At 37.1% G+C, this 19,762-nt stretch overlaps 1 protein-coding gene across 12 annotated transcripts in view; it reads left to right on the top strand.

The window, feature by feature from the left end:
- Nucleotides 1–19,762, top strand: part of UNC79 (unc-79 homolog, NALCN channel complex subunit) — a 342,891-nt gene that overhangs the window by 180,853 nt on the left and 142,276 nt on the right. For 8 of the 12 annotated variants that reach the window (XM_072623539.1, XM_072623541.1, XM_072623538.1 and 5 more), the window contains 5 exons: nt 501–682; nt 6,397–6,598; nt 7,323–7,502; nt 9,288–9,353; nt 17,780–18,066. In XM_072623539.1, the coding sequence (XP_072479640.1) occupies nt 501–682; nt 6,397–6,598; nt 7,323–7,502; nt 9,288–9,353; nt 17,780–18,066 (917 nt within the window). The remainder of the gene's footprint in view (nt 1–500; nt 683–6,396; nt 6,599–7,322; nt 7,503–9,287; nt 9,354–17,779; nt 18,067–19,762) is intronic. The other 4 variants (XM_072623545.1, XM_072623540.1, XM_072623535.1 and 1 more) reach the window with 2 other exon arrangements.

The following is a 19,762-nucleotide window of genomic DNA, read 5'->3' as shown; positions in this document are numbered from 1 at the left end:
TCATATTTATACATCACTTAAAGATTTACAAAGTACTTTCCTCACATCTACTCTGTGAGGTAGCTAGAATATGCATAATATCTATTTTACATCTTGTAAGTATAAAATCAAGGCATAACTCAAACTCATTTCTCTTAACTCCAAGGTTAGTGCTCTTTCACTATACCACAGTTATCAGAGAAGTGTTAGGTGAGGCCTGAGGGAGAAAGGATAATTATTGAAAAAATGTTGAATGCTTCATGAATCTGGGTCACAGAAGTTAAGCTGAAGGCCAAAATTGCAACAACAAACTAGAACTCCTTGGAAATAAAGAGATTGCTCTGAAATCTCTTATTCCACAGTTGAATTAGAAAAGTAGAAAAAGGCAGAAACAATTTCTTTTGATGTTTAAAGCCAGTGTTTGGGGGTTGCTTTGGGTAATATCTGGTCTCTGTGTGCAGTTCTCATCCTATGTGAATCAATGCCAACATTCTCTTTGTCCTGTTCCCCTTACATTGCAGTGGAGAAAGTGGCAGTCCTGTGCCGGTTTCTGGACATTCATTCAGTGACTAAAAACCATCTGCTGAAGTACTCTTTGGCGCATGCCTTCTGCTGCTTTCTGACAGCTGTAGAGGATGTCAACCCTGCGGTGGCTACAAGAGCAGGGCTCTTGCTTGATACCATAAAGAGGCCAGCTTTACAGGTACCTTAATCGGCACATGGATTCTCCACTCTTGATCATGTGGGAGAGATTTTCACAGAATCAGAGAATTTCAGAGTTGGACAAGACCTCCGAGGCCTTCAAATACAACCTATACTGAACAAGAATATCTTCTCCAACATTGCTGATGAATGGTCTTCAAGGCTTTGCTTTACTGCCTCCTGTGGGATAACACATTAACTAACAAGACTGTCTATTCCATTTTCAGATAGCTTTAATTGTTTGGAATTGTTTCTTTCCTTCCATGGAGTCCATGTTTACCTCTCTCCAACTACCACCAGTTTCTTTGAGTTCTGTTCTCTGAAACCAAGTAGGACAAGTCTAATCCCTTTTCCATGTGACAGCCTTTGAAATACTTGAAGACTACTATCATGTGCTCCCTAGGGCTTCTCTTCTCTAGGCTTAACATCCTCAGTTCCTTCAGTCTATCCTCATCTGTTATATTCTCCAGGCCCTTCATCATCCTAGATACCCATCTCTGGATGTTTTCCAGCTTATCAATTTTCCTTCTATGATTTGAAATGCAGAACTGAACATCATATTCCAGATCTGATCTGGTCAGGGTAGAATTTTGGAAACTACCTTTCTTGATGTAGCCCAAGATCACATTAGCTTTCTTAGCTAACATGTCATACTATTTACTAATACTGAGCATGTATTCCACAAAAAACCCAGATCTTTTTCAGATAAATGGATATGTAGCCATGCCTCTTCTATCTTACTATTTGCAGCTTAATTTTTTGATACCAAGTAATGAACTCCTTTTTATCTATCCCTATTGCATTTCATCTTAGTGTTGGCCCATTGTTTTTAGCACATTGAGAGCTGTCTGGATCTAGATTCTATCATTAAACCTAACAGTTATCCTTTCATCCTAGGCAGGTTTTCCCTGATGCCACTCAATCTGTTTCTGTGTTGATTACGTCTCTTATTAGATAGTAAGGGCTAAGGAAATGCTTACTAATTTTACTTAGCAAAACAACTCACATTCACAGTTCACACTTAAATAGTACTTTAAGGTTTGTAAAATTTTTCCTCATATGAGAGAAGTAAAAATATTCTTTTTTGCAAAATATTCCACCATTAAAAAGACACAGTTTTCAAGTTGCAAGGGATCTTAGAGAGATCTAGTCCAGTCCCTTCATTTTAGAAGATGAAATCAAGGGATAATGACTTACCTAAAGTCATATAGGTAGCAGAATCAGGGCTAGGACCTAGGTTGCTGGATTCTTTTCCCAGTGTTTTTTCTACTACATTCACCACTAGATGATTTTCAAAAGTTGGAAAAGCATGGAGTCTGCAAATTATAAACTAGTGTGACCTCAGGTTCTAGAAAATTCACCAGAATACTTTACAAAGTAGTGATCACTAAGATGGTTTCTTTAGGAACCAGTCAGTATCCTGATCAAAACCACTAGGGTTATTTCCTTTTCTTGATAACATCACAATATTGATTGTTCAGAGGAGATCTATAGGTGTAGTTTGCCTAGATGTTAGAGAAGTGTTTGATGAAGTCTGTCAGGTTGTCTTTGTGTACAAAATGGAGAAATGTGGACTAGACAATAGAATGGTTGAATGACCAATGAAACTGGTTGAATGACTGGAGATGCAAAATAAGGAGTGACAAGTCAATATCAGTTTGGCAAGTGTTCTCTAATGAAGTCTTCCAAGGATTTGTGCTGGCATTGTGTTATTCAACTTGAAAAAATTTAGTGGTTTGGATGATGCGTAGATGTAATGCTTATCAATTTATCGGATGTGATGAAGCTATGAAGAATAGGTAACAAGGTAAATGGAAGCACCAGGATATATAAAGATCTAGAGAAGCTAGAATGATGGTTCAAAGATAACTAGACAATATTTAATAGATATAAATGTAAAGTTTTATGCTTGTGCTAAAAATAATTATTGTAATTATAAAATGTGGGAGGATTGATGGATATGAAATTCATATGAAAAATGTTAAGGTTTTTTCATGGTGTACAAGCTTAATATGTCAGTAGTGGTACCTGGCAGCTCACAAAGCTATTTAAATGTTAGGCTACATTGGAGATATATAGTGGTCAAAACATGAGATGTAATAACCCCAATATTCTGGGTCCTGGAAGGACCCCATATTTCATGTTCAGTTTTGGTGCCACATTTTTTTGTGTTTATATTGATAATCTATAACTTGTCCAGAGGAGGTTGACTGGGATGTTGAAGGAACTGGAGACCATGCAGAATGAGGGTTGTTTTATACTGGAGAATAGAAGACTTAGAGAGATATGGTAGCTTATTTTCAAGTATTCAGTGACTTGCATGTGAAAGAGAATTGGACTTCTTTTGCTTTGCCCTGGAGAGCAGAACTGAGAGCAATGGGTGAAAATTAGAGACAGCTCCATGTAGAAGGTGATGTGAACTAGTAGGCAGGTCGAATTTAGCCTCAGACATTTGACTGACTAATTTACCCTGGATAAATCTTATCCTGATTGTTATTTTATTTGTAAAATGGAGATAATAACAGAACCTACTTCATAGTTGTGATTATCAGAGGAGATAGCATATGTAAAGTACTTTGCAAGCTTTACAGTGACATGTGAAAGTAAACTATTATATATAAGAATTTTCCCCCAATAATTAGAGCTACCTGAAGGTGATATGCCTTGTAAAATAGGGTACCCTTTCATTAGAAGACTTTGTCATTTTTGGGTCTTTGTGGCCCACCAGCCACATGTAGCCCACAACATTCCTGACTGTGACCCTGAACCAGAGTAAAATCTAATTGGGAAATATTTAACAAAATAAATAAAAATACAATAAAATATAGATAATGTTACTATGTGATTTTTTAAGCCAATAGGGATCCTTATGTATGGTTTAGTGGCCCCATGTTTGTGTCTGAGTTAAACACACTGTTGTAAAGAAGATTTCTGTATTGGGATGGATTGAAATTCATGACTTTCTGAGGTTCATTGTAATTCTGTGATTCTGATTAAACAACTTAGGGCTCCTAAATGTTGTAGTGAAAGAAGAGTGTTGAATTTGGAATTAGGACTATCTGAGGTTGAATCTTACTTCCAACACTTGCTAGATGTGTGATTCTGGGCAAGTCACTTAACCTCTTCGCTACACACACCCACCCACCCACATCCACACACGCACATGCACGCACACATACACACACATACCAGAACTAGAACATGAATTCCTGAGTTTAAAGTAGAAATTATAAAGCATGAAATATTAGACTATCAATCCTCCTACATTTTATAATTATGATAGTGATTTTTTTAGCCCAAGCATAGAACTTTACATTTATTCCTATTAAATATCATCTAGTTATCTTTGAACCATCATTCTAACTTCTAAACCTACCATACCAGAACTGGGAATTAATAAAATGTTACAAATGAGCTTTAGAACATAGTAATAATGATGCAGATGGAAACTAAGAGGAAGAAGGGACTTCTTTTTTGGGGGGCTACATAGTACACTACCAGAAATATTGAGTAATTTTGATGGAATTGAATTGTCCGAGTTGCCTGAAAGATCTGGTAAGAAGCAAAATGGGACTAATTTCCATTCATACATGATGCTGGAGCTCTTGGACCACAGTAAACATTCTATATTCGTAGGGGAAGATTGGGCACTCTTTGGTGAGGCCTTAACATGTCTTTGTAATAGAGACTGATGTTCTCTTCTTCTGGGCATGGTTGGAAAATGTTGGCTCAAAGTGGTGACGTTGTTTCATTCCTCTTCTGCGTGTAATAGGGAAGGAAATACCCATTTAAGTGCTCTAAGTGATGGATCTGAGGTCATTCTGCCATTGGACCATATGGGATCAGGAAAATCCCCCTTTCCTAAGGTGGGATAGGGGTGGTACAGGAGAGTTTGTTTACCTCCACAACCCCCAGAGGGTGCTATTTCAGTCCATCAAATTTTCAAGGGCAGACCTGGGCCAAATCTGCCAAATTGCTGGCAGACTTGAGAAATTCTGTACAGTCAAGTAGCCAAGGATCCTAGGAACTGATGATCATTATTGCTCTTCTCTGAGCTCTGTCTTTGATCTTTACCTTTAAGTCTCTCTAACTACAACAAAACAACTCCCAAACAATTTTTTTTGTTTTCCATTTGATTCTCTTCGGAAATAAGTAGATGAGCTTAGGTGACCTCTTAAATACTGGGGCAGTACCTGCTTAAGGCCTCATCTAACCCTGATCATATTTGTTTAATTTTTCAAGGAGGAAGAATCGTTTTAAGTTATTTTCTTAATGGAACTCAGATTATTTAAAGTTAGTTATATAGATCCAACTAAGAGCAATGAGTGGAGCATTGTTCCTTTATGAGGTTATTGAAGCAGCTTGGAATAGTGAAAAAGATACAGGATTTGGAATGAAGGGTGCTAGGTTTAAATCCCATCTCCAGTATTTACTAGCTGAGTGACTGTGAGCTAGTCATTTAACCTTTCTGAACCTCAGCTTCTTTATCTTTTGTGAGGGAAGCACTTTGTAAATATTATAGAATCATAGAAATGTGATATTATTATGATTATTGTTACTGAACCCTCCCTTTGGAAGCATATTGCTCTGATGATAGCTGGAGCAGGGGTCAGGAGAACCTGAACTCCAGTCCTGTCTCAGACGCTTCCTGTGATCCTGGATAAGTCACTTTGTCTGCCTCAGTTTTTTCAGCTGCAAAGTGAGGATAACAGCACCTACTTCACAGGGTGGTTGTGAAGATCCAATGACATAACACATATACAGTGCATTGTAGGCCTTAAACCATTATAGAAATGTGAGCTTTTATTAGTATTATTGTTGTTATGGTAAACTAAAGACTAGAAAATGAAATATGCTTCATTAGATTAGATTATTGATTAGATTAGAGAATTGATTGATTGATGTTTATCTATTGAGCAGGATATAAAATTTATAGTAACTTATTTGTACTCAGATTTCTACGATTGAGACATTGAATAGACCATACCTAAGAATCAAGAGAACTCAATCATACTTGCATTGTGTAAGTGTGGTTACAATCTAGCACATATATATGTAATGCAATTATTGATGGAGATAGCGACTCAGAAGCAAAATGGTCTCTGCTTGAAAAGCAACATCTATAGCACACACAGATTTCATATTTTATTAGAATCAGAGCCAAAATTAGATTTGGACAAGGTTTTTATGTAAATTATTTCCTTATAAAATTTTGGAAAGGTCTTTCTGATTTGAAATATCATTTTCAAAATCAGAAGATTCATGCCTCCTTGGGAGGTGAAATGGCACTGTTCAATAAGCACTGGACTTGAGAGTTGGGAGCGCTGGGTTCAAGGTCTGCCCTTGCCGGTGGTCACTGTGTGACCTCAAGTCTGTCATCTTACTTCTGTGAGTCCTGTTTGAGATAGATGATTGTAAGATCCTTTTTAATTCAGTAATTCAAATGTAGTGGAAAGGACACAATATTTGGAGTCAGGAACCCTGACTTTGAATCCTAGCCATGAGCTAGCCATATTATCTTAGTCAAGTCACTTCTTTTCTCTGAACTTTACTGCCCCATGTGTAAAATGGGAATAATACTAGCAACACTTACTTCACGAGGAACAAATGAGATTTAGTACAAACCAACTGTTTTGCAAACTTTAATATATTGTTAAACTTGCATGTTACTCCAAAATATTCATATCTGTTATTTTTTTTTTTATTCTCCAACAGGGTCTATGTTTATGCCTTGATTTCCAGTTTGATACCGTTGTTAAGGATAGACCCACAATTCTTAGCAAGCTTTTACTCCTACATTTTCTAAAGCAAGATATACCTGCATTGAGCTGGGAGTTTTTTGTTAATAGATTTGAGACCCTTTCCCTGGAGGCTCAGCTGCATTTGGATTGCAACAAAGAGTTTCCTTTCCCAACAAGTAAGTATAGCAGAAAAGTGAAACCTTAAAGGGGAGCTGCAACTTCATATCCTTGAACAGGTCAGGATGAGCAGAGGTCCTCTTGCATGTAGTTTCACCTGTTGTTATGGAGGGAATGTTGAGGTTTTTCTTGTCTGCCTAAGGTCTAAATGATACTCTAGTGCCCCATTTTTGAGATGGTCTTAACTCATTGTTGCTACTCTTGTCCTCTACTCTAGGGCCCTAAATAATTTCATTTTCTGTCTGCATCCTTTGTATTGTTTATTCATTGTGCTTAGATCCAAATTTGACCTTTTAGTTAATGAGTTGTGCATGGGCAAATTTATAAGATGTGTCCTCATCCCATTAACCCATTTTTACATGTTTACAGATCATTTATCTGCATGCTATACATTAATAATAATCTGATGCACATTTGGGGGCACCCACCTCTGTGTTTATATATACTTATATATATGTATATATACACACATGTATATACATATATGTAGAAGTATATTGGGCATACAGAATTTTAAAAAATTAGATGTTTTGGTCTTACTGCCTAAAGGTAAAAATTGTAAACCCATCCCCAAGTCATTATACAAGTGTGCATCCTATGTGATACATGAGAAAGATTTTTTCAAGTAATTACACAACCTATATACATTTACCTTATATGAAGATTTTTGTACAGTGGTACAGACTGAGGAGAATGATAACTTCTTTAATTCTGTTTGCCAAGCGATCACTGCTGTAAGGACCAATGTTGCTAACCTCAGTGATGCAGCATTGTGGAAGATCAAGAGGGCTCGTTTTGCAAGGAATCGCCAGAAAAGTGTGCGTTCCCTGAGAGACAGCGTGAAAGGGCCTGTGGAATCAAAGAGGGCACTATCCCTTCCTGAAACTCTAACCTCCAAAATTCGTTGAGTATCTTCTCGCATCCTATTGATAAAGCCCGTGTAATGTCTTTTCTGAGGCTTACTTGTTGTGGTTTTAAACGTTCACAGAGAGTGAGTTGCTTCTTTGGTCAACTGAGCTGTTTTGTTTTTTTTTTTGTTTCGTTTTTTGGTTTTTGGTTTTTTTTTTGGCAGGCTTGGCTTTCAGGTTCCCTAAAAGATCAGCCCTAATGTGCAGAGGTTATTCTAACCAGTTCTGGGCTGCCCTGGTTATTTTACTGTGACAAAATGCTAACAGAAGCATTTGGTGGTGGTAGTGGTGGTGGAGGGAGAGTTCTTAAACAAAGAAGGCCATGGTCTTTCCTGGCAGTTGTTACCCCAGAGAGAAGAAATTTTTAGACTGGAATTCCAGGCTTTGAATTTTCTCTTTCCAGTACAGTAAATATAAGAATTACTTAACTGATAATCAGCACATCTGCTAAACCTGCCATACCAGAACTGGGAATGAATAAAATGTTACAAATGAGCTTTAGGACATGATTTTTCCCCCCTGCCCCCTGTTAGAAGCATCCGAACAAGCCCACAACTCACCGACCAAATCATAATCATCATCACAATTGCTTCTCTGAAGGGAAAATCAGGCTACAGGAAAGCTGGAATTCTCCCCTTCCCTCCCCCTCTCCCTCTTCCCCTGTCCCTCTCCCTCTTCCCCTCTCACTCCACCTCTCCTTCTCCCTGTCCCTGTCCCTCTCCCTCTCCCTCTACTTCACTCTCTCTCCCTCTCATCTCCTTGTTTAAAGGTCATTCTTTATACTTCACTGCTTTAGAAAAGTAGAAATAAATCAGAATTTTCCCTGTTTTAATAAGTGAGGAGAAAAGCACTAAGAAGCAAAAGTAACTCCTGCATGAGAACTGGATAGAAGCCCATATTCTGTAAAAGAATGCTCATGTTTTGCTATATTGCTATTTAATTTGTTAATTATTTAGCCCTATCTAATCCCCAAATAATCACAGTGAAATCAATGAAACACCTCCATATAACACATTTTGGATCCTATCATAAGCTGAGAGGTTTAATTTGACATTGGCATTCATCATTAGACAGCTTTTTGTGACATGGCCATTTAAACCATAATTATGATTTAATTTTTGTTTTTCCTTTACATCTTGATTTCTTGATTTTATGATAAGCTATGAAAATGTAGTACTTTTTCCTTTGGGAGAATCCACAGAGTTCCTTGGAATGAGAAGTAGGTTTTCTCCAGTGCAAGGGGTGGGGCACAAAGAGAAGTGAAGGGGCCAGTGTAGAATTTTCAGCAGAAGCGAAAAGAGAAATTAAGGGACTGTCTAGAATTTTTATCAGAATCAAAATCACTTGAGTATAAGCCCCAGGGATGCTGGACCTTATAATGAATTCAGGTGAAATTGATTTGGATCCTAAAAACCAGCAGCTGGGATCAATGATCTCATTTCATTTCTCTCTAACAACTTTTTTAAAGCAATTTCACAACCTTGCAGTCTAGCTCCAATGTGGCCCCTCCCACCCAGTTGTTTCCTTGTATAATAATGCTCATGACAATTGGTAATGAGGCTAGAAGCCAGATTTCTTGTTCTTGTGAAACTCAGAGACACCATTCCAATAGCCTGCATAATAGTCTGTTGCACAGATATCCGCTACCTGATATTAATGATGAATAGGAAAAATGAACTTGCCCTTACTGTCCAGTGTAGCTTTATTAGCATTGAGTATATTTTCTAGGCTCAAGTTGTCTTTAATGCTTATTTAAATAGAGTTGTTGTTGATTTTTAAGCCGTGAGGTTGACCAGGCATGAGCAGTCTGCTCCAGCTCTCGGTGGGACACCTGAACAAACGCCAGGTGGGTACTTTGGATTTGAAGGGCTGTATAAACATATTGGGCACATTATCTGGCTCAGGCAGACAAGATAAAGGGTGTCATATCTTTAACCGGGCCAAGGATGATAATGGGATTGCTAAGCCCCAAAGGTTCCTACCTCAGAAATTCAGATCCCTGACTTCCGGAGGTTGGAATACTTTAGATTTTAAAGGTAACAGCTATCCAGTGATTTTTGGTCCAGTAAGAAGCATCATGTTATTAGCCTTGTGCACTTTTCCCAAGAGAGCCAATGTAGTTATTATTCCATCTTGTGAATATATATGCATATGTATATATGCATGTGTACATACATGATATAGCTCTGCTCTTGGAAAGTATACATTTCGTTTACATTTTTAAAAACTGCTCATTTGACCCACCTCCATTACCACCTCCACATCCACCTGGAAGTTAGCCATTGGCCCATTCCTAATCCTTTGAAAGTTTCTTAGCTGTTATTTCTGTCTCTTGGAGAAAGGAAGAATTCTTTTGAATGATTAGTATTGAATGACTTAAGGGATCACACTCAGTGATCGCTCATCAGACAGGTCATGGTATATCCCAATATATTAGGAAGTATCCTGAGGGTGAAAGGGGTAATGGCAAGTCAATTCCATGCTGAAGTTTGTGTGCTACATGTTACCCACCTGAATGCTCACGGAGCTTACTGAAAATTGTGACAGCTCCAGATACCTGCTGAATTTACTCTAGTTAATTAATACTGATAAAAATGTTCAGTGACCTCTGTAGAATCAGGACCACAAGATATAAAACTGCTTCAGAGAAACTGAACCACTTGGCCAAGATCCTGCAGGTCAGCATCAGGGCATAGGTCTTACGTCCGTTCATCCTGCGGAAGGATCAGCGTATTTTTTACAAATGCATGTGCTGGACTGTACTGGCATCTTGAGAACGCTTTCTTCATGACAAACAATGATATTGGTGGTGTCAGTATCATTTTACAGAAGATAAAAATTGAAGCTCAGGTACAGTAACTTGCTCATGATTACAGTTAGGAGGTGTTGGAGTCAGGATGCGAAGGCCAGACTTCACTCCAGAGCCCCCTCTCTTTGTGCTTTGTCACCCACCTATATGTAGCCCTTGTAGGACCACATTGCATCAGGGGACGTAAAATACCATGTGTTTTGAACTCAGTGAGGAAGAGGGAAAAACCTATATGTGGGGTTCATATATGTAATTTGCAAATATGAGCCAAAGTACATTTTATCTTTTTAAATAAATGATAAAAAAGAGTGTATGTGATTTAAAAAAAAGCCTTTGTCAGAGTCCCTCCAACACAATAGTCATGTTATTGCAGTGGGTATTGGAGTATCATTACATTTACTTTTATGTTCTTTTGTGATTAAATGGAGTGAAAATCCCCAAACCAAATATTTGGAGTTAGAAGAAATTTTAGAGGTTATCTGGTCAAATTTACCTCATCTTACATAACAGGATATTGAGGCCTAGAGAGGTGTTATGACTTACCCAATTTCATACTAGTAATAGGTAGCAGAGGCAGGACTGACTCTGGAAGCTGTATGCTTTCAAAGCCAGCCCTTTCCCATTGTATAACAATACTGTGCTTATTGGGAATACGGAGCTCAATGATTGCTTCTTCAGTTAGGCCTTTGGGAGGATTCTGTCCCTCTTCAGTGTGGGACTTATCTCATATTTCCACCTCACATTTACAGTCTTAGGACTTACCTGGAAACCTAATTTGTTTTCAACAGTGCCTACCTTGACACCCAACTAAAACTTGAAGTGTCCTTGAGGTCTCTGGGAGACATAAAATGCCTTAAGGTTTTGAATACTGATGAAAGCTTCCAAGAATGCAGTAACTCACTAAAGATGATCACACAGAAACAGGCTGGTTATCAGCTTGTTCATAGTGACAATAGAAAGTTGGAACTTTTGGAGGATATATTCATGAGCTGCCATATGGAACAAAGCTTGCTGAGACAGTGGAAAATTGAGTCTGCTCAGAATGCCATTTCTTTTTTTTACTCTATCATTATTACTTGCTAGGTATTGGCTACTCAAAAAGAGAATCAGAAGACCAGCACAAGTTACACTGAGATAGTTTTAAATAATAATTATAATGAAGTCATAGTGCTTGTTGCAGTTTTAACTTTTCTGGTCCTTGTGTACTATAATCAACATGTTTCTTGAGTAACTCCCTTAATGACTATGACTGAAATAAAGTGGATTCCTTTTAATTATGCAGTAAATACTTTAATTTCTGCTTAAGCTGAGTGTTTTGATAGTTCACTTACAACTCCTGATGTACTAGGTTTTGAACTTAATGCCTTATCTATAGTAAATGGTAGTGTACAGTAGCCCATATAAATTATGTCATAAGCTTCCAAAGGCAGTATGATCTCCAAGGACAGTTGCAGATTACTTGTGTCATACAGTCCACTTGAGAGCCAGCATGATACCATGGAAAGAAGTCTGAACTTTAATCAGAGGACCTGGGTTCAAATCATAGTACTGTTACTACCTGTGTGACTTTGGGCCTCATGGTCATGCAGCTTTTCTGGGCCTCAGTTTCCCCGTATGTAAAATTAAAAGGTTGAAGTTGAAGGTCCTTTCTAACTGTAAGTTCATGATGTTTAGAATCCATAACTCTTAGGGATCAAATTAAAGTCAGCTGCTGAGAAAACTCTCTCTTTGAGTATCTCTAACCTATGAATCCTCTACTACATGTTCATTTCTAAAATGTTCTCTAGGTACAATCTATTTTTTTAATAGTTGATTGCTAAATAGAAGTTATTATTAGGAGTCTTGACTCACATCTTAGGGCTATGTTTATTCATATATGGGAAGTGGATACTAAAGCACTAATCTGTTCTCAAGGAGTGTGTTGTTTGATCATTTTAGGATTATATAAAGTTGCCCCGAACACCAGTCCATATTCACTATATTCATAGAAGAGCAAGTCATGAGTCTCTTTTACTGTTCTTCTGGCCTCAGGGGCCATGTATACAATTCTCTTTCTCCAAAGGGCAGCACAAATACAGAGCGCCTTTTTTTGTTTTGTTTTGTTTTCTCCAAGTCAGGTTTGTATATTTTTTGAACTTGTGTTCTTGTGCTACCATCTTTGGCTAGAAGACTTCATTGTGTTTCCTAAGAGACTTAAATCCACTCCCTCCCTTCATAGGATGCTGGGGTTTAGAGACATTGCTTAGGAACTTCCTTGTTATCCTTGTGGGGCAAGTACATTCCTGCTTTTGCTATATCCTTGTGCCATCTCTTGTGGTGGGAAGGTCCACTTTCATATATCTCCAGTTTCTGAGCTGTGCTCAGGAGGCAGTAATGGAGCAACTCTAACTCACATGTGCTTCTGCCCCAAGGTGGCTGTTGGCATTTCTCCTCATATATAGTACAACTCTCATCTGTTGCAGTGCGATCTGTTCTCTGAAGAGAGAAAGGTAAAAAGGAGTCCAACAACAGACTGAGAATATTTTAATCATTCTCCATTGTAGGTCTCACAAGGGGGTAGCTTCTTTTATAAGAGCCCATCCTCTTATGGCCCAGTCATAGGAACATAGGAATGCCCTGTCTTGGGGGCAACCCTGGCTATCGAAAAACTATCAGAAGTTGTCTGTCTTTTGAACAAAATGCAATATACATGTCCACACCCTCTATAGAGAGATACCTTCTTGACCCCAAAGTTTCACACCCTACAAAACTTGTCAAAATGATTAGGGCTTTCTCTACTAAACTCCCTAACATCCTTTTTTTTTTTTTTAAAGCACATTGATATACATTATTTAATTACTTCAGTGTTATATTGTGGATAGGGTAGATAACTTTTTTGTATGAGGAAAATATGACACCAAGAGATGAATTAGATTTTCCTGAGTAGCTCACCCAAAGATTCATCCCCTGCCTGAGATTAGGTTTGAAAGTTTTGCTTCCAATACGTTTTTGCCCAGAAGAAATTTTGAGCCTTTTTTATAACGCAAGCAGACTTTACATCTGAAGATAAATTTCCATGTGCCACCAAAGCAGATATTTTTAGGATGAAAAATATATGCATTTATAAAAAATCACATTAAAAATAATTGTGTTCCACCCCAAATCACCCTATAATGAGTATTCTTTTAGGAGAAATAAAAATGACATTGGCTCCAAAACTATAGTTGTCTTTAGTTGTGTCAGCAGCAAAACCGTTTTGAACAAAAGCTTTGGTTGAATATATCATCCATATAGCACACAGTTATGGCTGTAGGATTGGAGTTACTGAAAGAGTATAATACGATTTATCAAGATGTCAAGGTAGGTTTATCTACTTCATATCAGAAGCCTAAGTGTATTGACTCATGCAGCAGACTCCGACTTTCCATTTATATGACATTGAGTAAGTCACTTCGAAGCTTGGTTCCCATCTATAAAATGAGAATCATTCCTTGTGTTGCCTCCCCAGTTGTAAAGATCAAATGAGCTATACTTTGTAAAGTGCTTTGCAAACCTGTAAAAAATGTGAGCTCTTGCTACTCTTTTCCTCTAAAAGAGGTGAGACTTGAGATGTCTTTGTGAATTCATCATAGTTAATATGTCCAGGCCATTTTTGATGCTGTCTTGTATTTCTTGTCATTGCACAGATCATGGTCATCATCATTATAATAATCCTTAACATTCATATTTATTATATTTGACCACCTATCTGAGCTTCAAAACAGCCTTGTGAGGTAGTCAGGGTAAATGTTATTAGTCCCCCTGTTTAATAGTTAAGAAAACTGAGGTTCAGAGGTGAATCAGCTTGCCCAAGATTTCTTGGCAAACAAACTGTTGGGAGCCAGGGCTTGTGACTTCAGGTCCAGTGCTCTTCTCACTTTATCAGAATCACAGAGTGTTAGGACTTGAGGAATTTATCTGATCCAACTCCCAAATTTTACATATGAGGAAACTGAGGCCTTTCAAGTTGAAATGACTTGTAGGTCACAGAGTCAGTCACTGGCATCCAGTGATTTGACCCCAGGTCTTAAAATTTCAAGTCCATTCTTTCCTTTATACCGTTTTGCCTCTCAATTTTAACAGTGTCTTAGAATGATGCTTATTATGCAGTAAGTGCTTTATTTTCATTTTCAGATCTTGGACCACATATTACGTTAAAGGAGATAATTAGTCATAAGATGAAATGAGCACACTTATCTTTTATTCAGACAGTAATATTACTTATGTGAATAATAAATGAAAATTTGAAGTAGCTAGGTGGTATAATAGACAGAATTCTGGGCCTGGAGTCAGAAAGACAAAAGAGAGCTGCTATAAATATTTTTGTATGTATAGGTCCTTTTCCTTTTTCTTTGATATCTTTGGAATTGCTGGGTCAAAGGGTATGCACAGTTTAATAGCCCTTTGGGCATAAAACCAAATTGTTCTCCAGAAGGGTTAGATCAATTCATAACTCCACTAAGAGTGAATTAGTTTCTAGTTTTTCTATGTCCCCTCCAGCATTTGTCATTTTCATTTTCTGTTGTGTTAACCACTCTGATGGATGTGTGGTAATATTTCAGAGTTATTTAAATTTGCATTTCCCTAATCATTTGTGATTTAGAGCATTTTTTCATGTTATTATTGATAGGTTTGGTTTCTTCTGAAAACTGTCTTCTTATCTTTTGACCACTTATCAGTTGGGGAATGGCTCATATTTTTATAAATTTGGCTCATTTTCCTATATATTTGAGAAATGAGGCTTTTATTAGAGAAACTTGTCATTAAAGTTTTTTTCCCCAGTTCACTATTTTTCTTCTAATTTTGGCTGCATTAGCTTTAATTTGATGTAATTTTAAGCTTTTTCTTTCAAAAGTGAGATATTGTGAGTCATTTTTATCAGACAATTATTTATTAAGCACTTACTTTGTGCCTGGCACCATGCTAAGCACTGGGGATACCAGTACATTAAGTGGAACAATTTCTTATCTCAAGGACCCTACATTCTAAAGGGAAAGATAAGAACATATATATTAAAATACACACACACACACACACACACATATATATATTGTATATATGCATATAAACTGGATTTATTTCAGGCTTCTCAATAGTTGAAAGTTTATATTTTTTATTTGAGTTGCCATTGGGGTGATTTTTATTTGAGATGCTTAGTAGGATGCAGCTAGCATAAACAAGAATGAAGAACCTGAATATAGGTAATCAGCCCCACTTTAACTTCTCACAAAATCTAAATCTCAGTCCCAGTAATGCTAGAGTTGGGAGAGACTAGTTCATTTGGTTGAGTTTCCTCTTCATTTTACAGATGAGGAGAATGAGGCCCAGAGAAGAAAAGTGACTTCTTAAGGGTCAAACAGCATGTTAGTTAGTAGTTCCACTAGGGATAATCTGGGAATTCATCGTATCACAGCTGCTCTTCACAGTGGGGCCGATGAACGGAGGACACGGAGCACTAGTCTGAGCTTTGAAAATGAGAGCGAAAACCAGTGTCAATAAGGGAGGTCAATTTGAGCTACCTACACATTTTTAAGAAATAAATATATGAATGAATTAAAGCAGATAAAAGTTATTTTTTGTTTTAAGAGAAGCTAAGTATTGAGAACTTTTTTTCCTTTTCTCATTTGGTGAACATTTAGCCTAACTTCATGCTATGTTTCCTTAGTTTTAAGTGGCTCACATTTTCCTTCTTTGTTTTTTGTCTTTCCCTATTAAAGTATAGAATAGAATCCTTATGAGTTTTAGAGAAGAAAAACTATGTAGTTGCTATTAGAATTAGGCAACTGATTCAACACACCATCATATAGTGTTTTTGAGATCTATCAAAAAGAAACCTCATTAGAGGTTCCATTTTTTTTCTTATGAATGCTAATGGAACTGAGCATTTTACATGCTACAGAATATTTTCATAAATATCATGTTATTTGATCTTCATAACACACCTGTGCCATAGACAGCATGAATGTTTTCATTCTCATTTTACAAATGAGGAAATTTAAGTTTAGACTTGCCCAAGGTCACTTGATTAGTAAATATCTTAGAGCCAGGACTTGAAGCCAAGTCTTCTGACTGCAAATTCAGTGCTTTTCTCCTGTATCAATCACAGAATGTCAGACCTTCTGGAAGGCATTTTAAAGTAATCTGGTTCAGCATCTCCTTTTACAGATAAAAAAAATGGAGACCCCGAGAGACAGCGTGACTTAAAGTCACATAATAAGTAGACAAGTTAGGATTTAAACTTATACGTTCTAACTCCAAGTCTGGAATTCTCATACTGTCTTGCAACTGGTCAGTTCTTTTGAATAAAAATAGATGGAATATACCTATCACATCACTTATAGAAAAGCTAAAATTAGGATCATAGGATCAAAGATTTAGAACTGGGAGGCACCTTTGAGGAATGGAGTCCAATTGCTTCATTTTACAGGTAAGAAAACTGAGGCCCAGAGAGATTAAATTACTTGCCTGTCACATAGCTATTGATAGAGATGGAATTCAAACCCAAGTCTTCCTGACTTCAAGTCCAGTGCTCTATCTACTGCACCTTCATGCATGAAGCAGATTTATGTTTAATATAAAGAAAACTTCCTAATAATTAGATTGTACATAAGTAGAATGGGTTGCCTTGGGAAGTATTGACTTCTCCATCAGAGATGTAGTAGGGGGGATTTTGTTCATATACGATTTAGCCTAGGTGACCACTGAAGTGTTTTTGAACTCTGTATTCCTTCAGTTTTAACAAAATCATGCAATTGTCTGATAATTTTAGCTAAAGAATATCCTCAGGCCCTTTAAGAAAAAAGGAAGAAACCTTGGATTTTGATGGAATATTTTTGTTGCTGTCCTTAAACATTTACTATATAAAACTCTAGATCAGGAGTTCTTAACTCTGTGTGTGTGTGTGTGTGCGCGCGTGTGTGTTGGACTCCTTTGACAGTCTAGTGAAGCCTATGAATCCCTTACTTAGAATATTATATTTATTCATAAAATACAATTCATAGGATAGCAAAGGAAATGAATTATATTTAAGTATAGTTTCAAAATATTTTTAAAAGGTTCCCATATTCCAGATTAAAGACCCCTGCTTTAGTGGTACTTTTCATGTAACATGGACTATAGAATTTATAAAGTGATATTCCCTTTAAAAACCAATCAAATGCAAAGTGCATTAAATATTATTTTGCTTATGATATATGACCTCATTGCCACTGAAGGTATCCTATTTTTTATTACCACTTCCATGATATTACAAGATTGATTTGCTGTGTTATTTGAGGGATAGAAGGGTCTGCCCCTCCCCAGCTGATGCTTTGCTTTCTTGGGCATAGTATGTCTTCATGTTTCTTGTTCAGAACTGAAATTTTAAAATATCATGGAAGCAGTCTGAGTCAGAGATCATGAAAACTTAATGCAGATATAACTAACAGGATTTCTTATATTGACAGGGCAACAGTCTCCTGAGAATGATAACACGATAAAGGACTTGCTCCCTGAGGATGCTGGGATTGACCATCAGACAGTCCACCAGCTGATTACAGTTTTAATGAAGTTTATGGCTAAAGATGAGAGTAGTGCGGAGTCAGACATCAGTAGTGCTAAGGCTTTTAATACAGTCAAACGGCACTTGTATGTTTTACTTGGTTATGACCAGCAAGAAGGATGCTTTATGATAGCCCCTCAAAAAATGCGCCTCTCGACTTGTTTCAATGCATTTATTGCTGGAATTGCACAAGTAAGTGTGGTTTTCCTTCTCAACAGACTATCTCAGTTAGGTAAGCCATGTATGAGAAATAGTCAGCCTCCTAGCTGTGTAGCATAAACAGTTTCTAAAATGTGCAAAGTGTCATTGGGTAATTATATTGGTTCATTCAACAGATTTTTTAAAGCACCTCCTGTGTGTGGAGCATTGTGTGGGTGCAGGGAAGATAAAAATTAAGATAAGACATGGTCCCTGTACTCATAACCAGGAGTGGGATACAGAAAAACACATAATTACATGATAGTATTAGAGAGTTGCAAAACAGTGTGCTATGTGCAGTCTGAAGGGGAAGGTTGTTACTGATCAAGAAGAGCAAGGCTGGTTTCATGAAGAAAATGTCATTCAGATCAGACTAACAGATTACAATTTACCAGGATAAGAAGGGAAGGGAAGAAATGTCAAGTATGGAGAACATTCTGGGAAAAAGAATGGAGACGGAAAAAGCAGGCTACTCTTAAGAGATAGAGAAATTCACATTTATATAGCATTTCATAGTTTAAAAAAGCATTTCCCTTAAAAGAAGCCTGTGAGGTAGGTAGTGTAAAAGTGTAATTGACTCCATTTTACAGAGGAGATATGGGATTGGTTAAGTCCCCAAAGAAGGACTAGTTCTGAATATAACATGTGGCTAGCCTGTGCTTTAATGCATCAAAATTCAAAATGGGAACTGTGGGTTCAACTTCTTCAAGCACTTATAACCATAAAACATATGGCTGTATCAGGCAGCAGTTGCAGAGCTGGAAAGAAATTAGGCATCAGGAAATTTAAAAATCCTTGTCTTCTTTCTATAATTGTCTTGTGAATTTTCCTTTGGAGTTTTCTTTGGGTAGTCAAGTCAGTATATGATGTTATAAAATACTTATATCCTCTTACCTTATGGTACATCATTGAAGTTCTCTGTAGTATTGTAAGAAGACTTTAATATATGGTCATATCAATTCCCAATCACTAGAAGCATTCAAGCATATATACATATATGTTTATATACATATATAATATGCATATATTTGAGTTTTATGTGTTGCATATGTAGTTCATTAGTTATAAATATACACCTATTAACAAATTTTCAACTGTGTTTCTAGTGTAAGTCCATGAAACTGTTCGGAGAACTCTAAAATTGTTGAATCGCTAAATTTCAGAGATGGAGGTAACTTTAGGTCACTGTGCTAGGTGTTTGAACATTTTTTTCTAGTGCCAGGGCAGAAATTCCCTCTACAGCGTCCTGGTCGGTGTAATTTTCCTTGTACAGCACCAACATAGTTTTCTACTGCATTTTGTACTATAGTTTATGCAATTAAGTATTTCTTAAAATTACTTTTGATAATGCTGATAGATCATGCCACTCATTCATAGGGTGGTGGTAGAGGGTGTGCAATTTTACATGCTAAACCAAGGGCAGACTTTGAATTCAGACCTCTAATGGTATCAATGTAAACAATAGCCTTGTGGATAGTCTTTTGTTTGTTTTGACACTGGGCACATTTAATTTGCCAATTTACACTGAGAATAGGCTTGTAATTCACTTACTTACTCACTCATTCATTCATTCATTCATCCATTCATCTCTCCTTCCATTAAGTATTTGTTGAGTGTGTACTACGTATAATATAAAGATGAGTAAGGTGAATGGCCCCTGACCTCATATATTAAGCATACATATATTTAA

Source organism: Notamacropus eugenii, chromosome 7 (genome assembly GCF_028372415.1).
Source record: "Notamacropus eugenii isolate mMacEug1 chromosome 7, mMacEug1.pri_v2, whole genome shotgun sequence".
Taxonomy (NCBI): domain Eukaryota; kingdom Metazoa; phylum Chordata; class Mammalia; order Diprotodontia; family Macropodidae; genus Notamacropus; species Notamacropus eugenii.
Note: the sequence above shows the minus strand (reverse complement) of the source record. Positions and strands in the feature narration are given on the sequence as shown.